Below are 10,593 nucleotides of genomic sequence, written 5' to 3' on the forward strand. Positions count from 1 at the left end.
CCATGTTTCAAAAACTAATAGGTGGTCTCGCAAACTGAAATCAAAGGTTATTCTTCTACGGCGCTTGGGTTCTTTTTTCCCATTTAAAGCGGCTTTATTTTTTTTATTATTCCTTTATTAAAGCCTTTAAGCATTGTCTCTTTGTTTTTAATTTAATATTTGTGTGGGGGTTTTCATTTGTCTGCGCAGCGTTTATTGGAATTCTTTGAGGGACGTGGTGGGATTGCGAGGGCGTTTGAATCCAAACCAGAATGAGCTGGCAAAGGTACAAAACACACATTATTAGCACGGTGATTTATGGGCAAATTCCCATGGATTTGCTTTTTGCAAAGCAGATGATGGTGTTTTCTGGGAGGCTTTCAGGGCACCCCGTCACAAATGGACTTCTTGTTGTAAAGGGCACAGCCTGGGTGTATTTATGTGTGTGTGTTTTGGGTTTTAAAGTGATTTTACAGAGTTTCTGTAGAGAATAACGCTTAAAAAAATGATTTATCTTATTAAGAAAAATCAATAATGTTTCACTTTCATGAGAATGGTGAATTTAAAACAGAGTAGAAGGAGAATTGTTTGAAAGCGAAATTTTATGTGGATTTTCCTCCAGTGCAAGGTGATTTAGGTGAGTATAGGCTGTAAATTCTGACATTAAAACTTGTGTAAAACTTTTTATACTTTTTATCTGTGACAATTTTCATAGGGAAAAGATGCTTAGCTACAGAAGGGCGAAACTTCTTCCACAGTTGGCCACATAATAAACTTATTTATAAAACCTGAGTGTTTACATCGTAATATTTGGTGGTTCATATCCTGCTGAGGTAGTGTTGTCAGAACAGGACCTAGTGAAGATTGGTCGTAAAGGAAATCAAAACGTGGCATGAAAGTGTCTCAAGGGCAGTAAAATAATACTGAGTGCTCCTGTGAACATGGAGAATTCACAAAAACCAAAAGGAAGTGGGATAGGACGTGCTCTTCAAGGACAAGTAGTAGAAAACATGATAAAAGCCAAAGCTGGGAGTTAAACTGGTGCCACAGTCGTGGGTGTAAATCCTGGTTCCCGCTTGGTGTGTCAGCTTCATCCAGGTTTGTAATCCAAATAAAAAGTGGGTTTTGCCCCTTTATAATATTTGAGGATATTGATAAGCAAATAATGACACAGTGGAGCTAATTTGAACTTCCTATCTAGAAAAATGGCACTTGTAAAAAATGAATAAGGTTTAGTACGGGTGTGGGAGCGCTTGGTTTGAAATGACCTGGGATTCCTCTCTTTGTGCCCGCAGGTTTCAGCAAACAGATGGTGGAGATCCTGAACAAACACGGCGTTTCGTTTAGCAGCTTTGACATTTTTTCCGATGAAGAAGTTCGTCAGGGGCTGAAAACGTATTCGAACTGGCCAACCTACCCGCAGTTGTATGTAGCTGGAGAGCTTATAGGTGGACTTGACATTATCAAGGTTAGAGACTGAGAAATTAATTATCTTCTTGGTTGTCACCAGCTTCTTCTTGCTTTCTACATCTGCTTTTTCCTCTCCGCAGGAGCTCGAGGCATCTGGAGAGCTGGACACGGTCTGTCCCAAGGCACAGAAGTTGGAGGACAGGTGTGATGTATCATGTCATTATTTTAAGGGTCTCTATTTTGAGGTTTCCTGGGTGTTCATTTATATAGGAGGAACTCCTTAGATACATTTCTGTTCTTTGACTTTATCAGTTCATCAAGATTTTCTTTAATTACAGGGCTCCTGCAGCTGTTTAATATGTTCAGTTTGCTATACAGTGAGCACACTTTATATTACAGCATCACAGAATGTCAGGAGTTGGAAGGGACCTGGAAAGCTCCCCCAGTGCAACCCCCCCCGAGCAGGATCACCAGAGCAGTCACACAGGAACACGGCCAGGGCTTTGGGTGTCTCCACACAAGGAGACTCCACAACCTCTCTGGGCAGCCTGGGCCATGCTCCAGAACCCTCACACTCACAAACTTTGGCCTCATCTTCAGCTTGAACCTCCTGTGCTCCAGCTTGGGACCATTGCCCCTTGTCCTGGCATTGGCCATCCCAGAGCAGAGCCTGGCTCCTTCCTCCTGACACTGCCCTTTCCCAATGGATCCCCAGGAATGAGGGCACCCCTCAGGCTCCTCTGCTCCAAGCTCAAGAGCCCCAGCTCCCTCAGCCGCTCCTCAGCAGGAGATGCTCCACTCCCTCCATCACTTTGTGGCCCTGCTGGGCTCTTTCAAGCAGTTCCTGTCCTTCTGGAGCTGAGGGCCCAGCACTGGACCCAAGATTGCAGCTGTGGTGTGAGCAGGGCAGAGCAGAGGGGCAGGAGAACCTCTCTGCCCTCCAACCACCCCTTCTCATCCAGCCCAGGATGGCGTTGGCCTTCTTGGCTCAAGGGCACATTGCTGGCTCATGGGCATTGCTGTTGTTGGCTTTTTGGCACAGCCTGTAACTGTGGTGTCACTGCAGAAAACATCAAGGTTTACCTCCTTGTTTTTCTTGGTCTCTCGTGTCCTTCAGTCCCTGTTTGCTTTCACCTTGGCAAGGTGAATATCTGCTGCAGCAGTGGGAAGTGATCCTTCCCAAATCGGCTGTAATATCTATAAACCAATTTGTCCTCCTTTAACCACCCTGTTTGAAGATTTGTGTGTGTTTGAAATCCTGGCGTGCCCCAGGCGGTCAGGTTCTAGATATGCCAAGTCATCCTGTTGGAGATGCTCCTAGTACAAGGGGCTTGTTTTTCCTACTTCCTTTTAAATTTTCCTTTAATTTGTGGCTGAAATTTCCCTCTTGTTGCTCTAGAAGGGGAACTTGTAAATCGTTTTACACTACCTTTTTCAGTTTGAGATTAAATGACCTATAAAGATGAGATTGTCTCAGTATGGCCTTTTAAAAACTTACTTTAGAAAGCTGCCTTTAGGTTCATCTTTCCTTTTTGCAAACTTGCATAAGCTGCAACTTTATTGCATTTATGCATAGTTCTTTTGCTTCATCTATCTGGGGAAAGAAGGTAATGTGAAATGTCCTCTGCTTACCTAATTAAATTGAGCTACACCAACAATTTCAGTCTATGTCTCCCTCAACGAGCACCAGCAGCATCTTTTGAATGGGTGCGTGAAGTTTTTACCAATTTGACCAATTTTTTGTGTAGAAGTGGCCTGAAGGCAAACGGACTAAAAATCCACCAGTCACAAGTAGCTTCTCAGTGCCTACTTTGTTCTTCACCTTGGAGTAGGTGCTTGTTTTTTGGGTGAGCACGTGACATTTAGCTTGTTTTCTGGTGACGACTGGGAAGTTATTTTTCCATGATACAGATTGCTTTTAATTGGTAGCTAACCTCATATTTAACATGTGAGCAACTGCTGTCTTTCAATCTGCATTCACACTGTGGGTTACTCATAAGAAAAACCCTATGAGGTAGTTATTCAGACATATTAAAACTTAATAAAGCAAAGGAATATCAGTAGTAGAATCTGTTTAATGCTGAATTATGTTCTTTTACTCAGTGTTTGATCTCCTCCCCTCAATTAACTGTGTTAGAAATACCCTTGAAAATGGACTTGGTTTCACAGAACAGCCCTGGCAGCTGGGGGAGCAGCTCCTTTACTGGAGCTCACTTTTGCTGTTAATTTTGATGTTGCTTTTTAACCAGGAGGCAACTTGGCTGGAAAGATCCTGTTTGGAATCTTCCATATGCAAAGGCTGTAGGTAATGAACAAAACTTCACGTAGTTTTAGTTTGCAAAGGCCCTGAATTCTCCAGTCTGGAATCTTTCTGCATTGTGTGAGTCATGCAAAGAGACCCTTTACAGAAAATCATCACCTTTTATGCACCTTTTTTTCCATCAGTTGTCCCAGAGAGCTACTGGATAGGGCACAGTGGGGCAAACCAGACTTATTCCTGAATTTCAGTAGTGGTGAGGCCATAGATCTTGTGACTAAGGAGCAGTAACATAGAGAGTGAGAAATGCTGAGTGTTGTATTTAGTGTGTGAAAAAGTATGTCATTAAATATAGATGTTGTATTTAAAATGACAAATGAGAAAGGATGTTTCTCCTTCCAACTTATTGCTGCTTGATACTTAAAGGCTTGTGACTGAGGAGCAGTCACAGAGAATGAGAAATGCCAAGTGTTGTATTCAGTGTGTGGAAAAAGTATGTCATTAAATATAGACGTTGTATTTAAAATGACAAATGAGAAAGGATGTTTCTCCTTCCAACTTATTGCTGCTTGATACTTAAAGGTAAATCTAGGAAAGTAAATTGTTGCTCTAAAAGTAACGGGATGTTTCCAATTCATTCACTAGTTTCTGTAAACAGTTTGACTGAATAGAGTTGCTTATAATAACGCTTTAAATGCATTTAGTAAAGCCACAAGTTGCCATCTTTGCACTTTTTGCATGTGTTTTCCTGTGGAAACAAAGCTTGGGATAATAACTGAGCTGTTTTGTGTCTGTCTTCATGTTTTCTGTAGGCTTAAAGTCTTGATAAACAAAGCTCCTGTGATGCTTTTTATGAAGGGAAGCAAACAGGTAAGATGAAGTGTTGCAGCAAATATTGCATTTAAACAGTTTGTTACACAGTGACAATTACCTTCTTTTCCTTGCTTTCTTTGCCTAATGAAAATCAGTGGTGCAGGGAAGTTGTTTTGGTGCTTCTATAAGGGACAGAAAAGCAGTGCCTGCTTTACCTAATGGAAATACACTGCTGAAATGCTGGTAGGTGTTGCAGTCAAATCAGGGGATTTGATGCCTTTCGGTGATGTCTGTCAATAAATCTGCAGTTCAGGAAGGAGTGGACAACCTGTGCGTGTCCTTTTGGTCTCAGTGATGGTCTCTGCAGATAGTGGATTTTCTTCTGATGTCCTGAGTGCTTGCCCTGATGTCTGTCCTACTTGAAGCATGCACTTTATTGTCCAAAACTTTATCTCTGGTCACATGTTTCTTGAATTTTCCCTCTGTTGACCCAATTGGATGGGGTGTCCTATCCTTTCTAATTTCTCTGGCTTTATTATGCTTTCACAACTGCATTTGAAATAAGCTGCTACATGTTTTTAAGGCCAATGTATAATGCCACATTCCATAAATGATCCACTCTCTTCCTCACATGCACGGAATAGTCTATGCCTGCTGTCCTTAAGCCACACTTAATTATCTTGCTGAAATAAAGACAGTGACTGAAGCAGACAACTGCTAACAGTGAGGATTAAATTATAGACAAACGACTGGACAGCAAAAGGTCAGCACTGCTTTGTGTTGCATGCTCAAAGTAATCAGGGGATAAATTGTTCCCTTCTGAACAGCAGGCACTGCACTTCTCCCTGTCAGAATTACCAACAGCACCGAACTCAGACTCTCAGCAGAGTGCTGGGCCCTAACAAGAGTTGCAGTTGGTGACTGCAGGTTATGAGAGTTGTTTATGCGTTAAGGGATGCAGATATAGGGGACTGAGCTCGTTCTTGTGGCTTCTCTTTCCATTTCATTTTCTCATTTGTTATCACAGAATCAGAGTGGTTTGGGTGGGAAGGGACCTCAGAGCCCCCCCAGTCCAACCCCCCATGGGCAGGGACACCTCCACCAGCCCAGGCTGCTCCAAGCCCCGTCCAACCTGGCCTTGGGCACTGCCAGGGAGGGGGCACCCACAGCTTCTCTGGGCAGCCTGGGCCAGGGCCTCACCACCTCACAGGGAGGGATTTCTCCCTAATGTCTCATCTAAATCACCCTCTTCCAGTTTAAAACCATCCCCCCTGGTCCCATCACTCCATCCCTTGTCAAAAGTCCCTCCCCAGCTTTCCTGTCCCCTTCAGGTCCTGGAAGGTGCTCTAAGGTCTCCCTGCAGCCTTCTCTTCTCTGCTCCAGCCTGAACAGCCCCAACTCTCTCAGCTGTCCCCACAGCAGAGCTGCTCCAGCCCCTCAGCATCTCCATGGCCTCATTGGGACCCCAACAGCTCCATGGCCTTTTCGTGCTGGGGACTCCAGAGCTGGACACAGTTCCCTGTTTGTTCCCTGGACCTTTTCCCTATTAACAACAGGCACTTCTCAGTGTAATGGGGTGTTTGGCCGAGCCATTTCATAGGTGCTGGGATCCTGTGGGTTTTGGTCACCCACTGAAGCAGTGGGGAGGAGCTGCTCATTCCTGTCTCCTTTGACACCTGAGCCTTTTCTGCAGAAAGCAAGAGTTTGGGCAAGTTGCTTAACTAACATGTTCTGAGTTTGCTTGCACAGGAGTGAAATCCTGAGTAAGAAGGGATAGTGTGGATGAAAATCCAGTGTCTACAAAACGATGGGTGTTCTGTGTCCTTACACTGCCAGTATGAAGAGTCTGCAGTAGTTTCAATTACTAATTTCAGTTGGGAGTTGCTCTACGTGCAACCTGTTAATCAGTTGACCGTAGGATGGAAAGTAAAAGGTAGCATATGTGTCAAAATAAACCACGTCTATTTTACAAATGCATACAAGGCAGTTATACCCATCCTACCTACAGCTTTGGCTTTCTGAAAGTTCCGAAAATAGTCAGGCTTACGTGGTTTTCAAGGTACCATTGCCATACCTGGAAAACAGATTCACCTTCTATCATTTCACACCACAACTGGGGAAAGTGTTTAATATTCTCAATGTTTTCATTTCAGCAGGTTCTATAAAAAGACATTGAGCATTGTTTAAAGCTCAAAGAGTATAAGGATGAAAAAGGGATTAGCAGTGTTGATCATCCAGTAAAGTCATCACTAGTCATAATTTGGCAATAGCTCTAGTGCAGCTTGAGGACCTGGAGTTCTGTAGGTTAAATAGAGCAGAGAGGTGTTTTCACGTGTGTTTTGTCTTCTAGGTTGCAAAGTGTGGATTCAGCAAGCAAATTATAGAAATCCTAAATAATACTGGGTATGTAAGCGGGGTTTTTAAATTTAATTTGGGAAGCCAGTTCTGTTTTAAAAACTACATTTTGTAAATAGTTTGGAAAATACTAGTGGAAGACTTCCCCAAATGTAATTTGCTTTGTTTAAGAGTATTTTTAAGTTTCTTTATGTTAAAGCCCACAGCGTAAATCACTGCTACACTTACTGATACCAAGCCACGTGTGATGTGTCAGATACGACTGCTTTCTCACTACTCCATAGCAATTGTCTTACTTGGGTTGAGGAGTTTATTGCAAAAGTGAATTTCTTTCTTATTTTCTGTGATGACATGAAAGAAATCCTCTGGTCTGATAAGCAGCTTCTCTTGGAGAGGTCTCTCTTGATCTGCCTCCTTAATCTTGGAGCCTCTTGTGCTATCAGGCCTCAGTTTGCCTCCTCAGAGCTGTTTAGTGGGGAGATGGGCATCATCTGCCTGGGAATAAACTCCTGTTTCACTTGTCCTGCTACTTAGAGTCTAAGCCGTTGTCTGGGTTACTAGGGTTTAGAATGGGCTTTGGGAGAATAGATAACAATATATCAATATACAACTGGCAAATAAGTAGCAGTTACTCAAACCACTTCCTTGTCTCTGGTTTATAAGGTGCTGGCTATTGAAGATGTCAGCTCTTGGAATATGAGGAATTGCATCCCAAAACTCACACTTTGACCAATTTGAGCCATGAAACTGGACATTTTTCACATCAGAGCTCAATATGAGGCATCAATGCTTTTCCTCCTGTTGCCTGTTAACTCCGAGTGATTCGGGTGCCAACTTGTACGCGTACCCAGGTTGAATTTTTGAGGGTCTTCTCTTGCAAAACTGCCCAGTCGATGACTTTGTGTTTTCGTCTCTTTTTCTAGCATTGATTACGAGACATTCGACATACTGGAAGACGAAGAGGTAATTGAGCTCCCCCACCACCGAGGATCTCCCTGTTGCGTTTACTAAAGCCGAAGTTTACATTTAGGATTCTCTCTCTCAGGTGCGGCAAGGACTAAAAACCTTCTCAAACTGGCCGACGTATCCTCAGTTGTATGTGAAAGGTGACCTTGTTGGCGGGCTGGATATTGTTAAGGTAGGAATGGAGATGTAAATTGGCTTAAGATTAAAACTGGCAATATTTTCTGCCCGTAATGTACAGAACTTCCTGTGCAGTGGCCCTGGCTCTTGGAACCGAGCGATTTGGTTGTTTTTGCCACGATTTCTATAGCTCAAGGTACATCGAATGGAGCTTTAAATCTCTGGCGCTCTCATATGCCGAGATTTAGCAGTGAAATGTATTTCCTTGACAGCAGTCAGTTACTGTTACTGTAAAGACCGTTTTCACCCCCTGGGTGCATTTTTACAGGTTTCTTTTCCCTAGTTTTACTCCTGACATTGCTTTTCTCAAATAAGGTGGGCAAGACATTTTTTTTTTTCCTAGCAAACAGGCTCATTCCTGGCAGAAAGTCAGGTTTATTGGAGTTGTTTGAACAGCCCCCGAAGCAACAACAATAGATCTGCATCTGTTACGGTGGTTTTTGATTTTTGTAACAGAGCAGGCACAGTGTTCTCACCCCCAAATACTCCTGAGCCCATTCTTGTCTGAATGCTTTATAGCCAATTCCTCAGACATTGGAACTCCTGGGAAGACACAATCAATAAATCTCATTTCCTTCTAAAAATACCGGTATTACTAAAATTACAGGGATTACTTTAATTTTATTTATTTAACAAGCGTGTGGGTGATTGCAGTGATCAGTAAGTATAGTCTTGGGCATTGCAGAGCTGCTGCTGAATGCTTCTCTGGCTGGTATTTAAATGCAGTTTGTCTGTTTGCCTTGTTGTCTGTATTCAGATCGCAGGGGCTTGTGTGGATAGATGAACGTTGTCAGTATTTTAAAACACACTCGGTAATGTGAAATGAAATTGAGGCAGTTGTTTCTCTTGAGATGCAGAAGGAGAATATATACTCCACAACACATGATTTGAAAACCATTTCCTGGTGTTATCTGGCTCTTCACTAAGCTAATGGCCTTATAATTTGCATTTAAATCATCGAGATAATACGGGCAAGCAGCTCTTATTCAGGACTTTTACAAATCTCTTGCTGTCTTGTTTGCTTTAACGTGCAGTAGTAACAAAATCTGTCAATGGTTAGTTTTTAATTTTGTGGGAGGCACTTTGGATGTTGTCAAATTTTGTGTACAACTGAAATAAATCTTGAATTACATCTGGAAGGAGACAGAGCAGGGGATTTACCTGGTGAAGGTGATAACAACCAATTCTTTTGGAGGTGTAGCTTTTCACTCAGGTTTCTCTTTACTAAATAGACACAAGGTAGAATTTGAGTAAAACACGAAGAGCTCCAATGTGTTGGGTGAGAGGGACCTCTAGTGGGTCCTCTCCTCCTTCCCTCAGCAGCCACCGCCGCCGTCCTGCGCTGTCCCCTCTTGTCACTGTAATCACAAAACACACATGGAGAATAACCACTGGCTGTGTTTCCTTCCAGGAGCTGAAGGAGAGCGGTGAACTGCTGCCGATCCTGAAGGGAGAGAATTAACGGAGAAGGACGTGGATGGGAACAGGACGACTTGGAACAGTTGCCCATGCAGGGATGGTGTTGGAGCAATGCACGGCTGAGCCTCGTGGAACCAGCAGCAGTGAATGCAGGCAGCTCATGCATCTGTGTTTCACAGGACCATGCTCCCTATGAAAACGTGTTGCCACTGCAGATACAAAAGTGTCAAGACCTTCAAATTCAATTAAAATATAATGCTAAAGAGCTCTGGGTCTGTTCTTACACTCTGTCTCTATTCATTGCGTCTGGGTGTTTAAGAACTGAGTGATGATGCTGCTTTCCCTTTAGTACTACATAGGACTAAATTGCATCTCTTTTTAGGCTCATCTCTCATTGGGAGAATATTAATGGCTGTACCTTTGTGGAACATCATAATTTCCTGTCCCTGTTAATAACTGTTTTCATGTCTAGTGAGCAAGAAAAATACTATTGAACCTGTAATGCGGTGCACCGTTAGGAAGTTGTTATTAATGAGTTCCAGCTGTATACGATGCATCTTCATTATCTAAGTAAGTCCAGAAGTGGTTAATTTCAGATGTTCAACTTATTCTGACACGGCTTTTTGGACATGCTGAAATTAGGGTGGGAATGAGCCAATAACCAGTGACCAGGCCGCTCTTTTGGTGTGTCCTCAGCGCTCCTTCAGTCCAATGGACGGGTTCACTTTCTGGGCTGTGACTTGGCAATTTAAATCACTGTGTTGTTATATGAATCCTTCACTTCTGCAGTCAACATTTAGTTTGGTTTAAGTCCTTCTTTCAACACCTGTAACACTCTGAAATAGAAGGGGCCCTAACCATGGGCTGACCGTTGAACCAGGAACAGCGCAGGTGTACCCGTAAATACAGGAGGGTTAATTCTAAATATACCAGAACCTGAAGCAAGATTTACTGGACTTCATCCCAGACTGGTAAGATTGACTGCAGAGGAGGTAATTACAGAGTTCTTAGTGATTAATACTTCATTAAATCCAGGTATTAATTTTCTAGGAATGATTTCAGTAATTACTGTAAAATGGTATCTTACAACATTAAAACAAATTTTAATCGCTGTAAAAAAAAAAATCTTGTCCCTCTCATGAAAACAAGCTTTAATTAATATCTCAGAATGAATTACAAATGCACCCAGGCAGTTGTCAGTAATAATCATAACCTGC

The 10,593-nt window shown here is 42.7% G+C and overlaps 1 protein-coding gene across 1 annotated transcript in view; it reads left to right on the plus strand.

Moving 5' to 3' along the window:
- GLRX3 (glutaredoxin 3) overlaps nt 1–9,640 on the plus strand; it is a gene marked incomplete at its 5' end in the record, with an annotated part of 17,195 nt that extends 7,555 nt beyond the window's left edge. The window contains 7 exons of the mRNA XM_010185982.1: nt 1,275–1,447; nt 1,530–1,591; nt 4,459–4,516; nt 6,810–6,862; nt 7,738–7,777; nt 7,860–7,952; nt 9,369–9,640. Of these exons, the coding sequence (XP_010184284.1) occupies nt 1,275–1,447; nt 1,530–1,591; nt 4,459–4,516; nt 6,810–6,862; nt 7,738–7,777; nt 7,860–7,952; nt 9,369–9,419 (530 nt within the window). The remainder of the gene's footprint in view (nt 1–1,274; nt 1,448–1,529; nt 1,592–4,458; nt 4,517–6,809; nt 6,863–7,737; nt 7,778–7,859; nt 7,953–9,368) is intronic.
- Between the last annotated feature and the right edge of the window lie 953 nt (nt 9,641–10,593).

The sequence above is a fragment of the Mesitornis unicolor genome, unplaced genomic scaffold (assembly GCF_000695765.1).
Source record: "Mesitornis unicolor isolate BGI_N332 unplaced genomic scaffold, ASM69576v1 scaffold18756, whole genome shotgun sequence".
In the NCBI taxonomy this organism is placed as follows: domain Eukaryota; kingdom Metazoa; phylum Chordata; class Aves; order Mesitornithiformes; family Mesitornithidae; genus Mesitornis; species Mesitornis unicolor.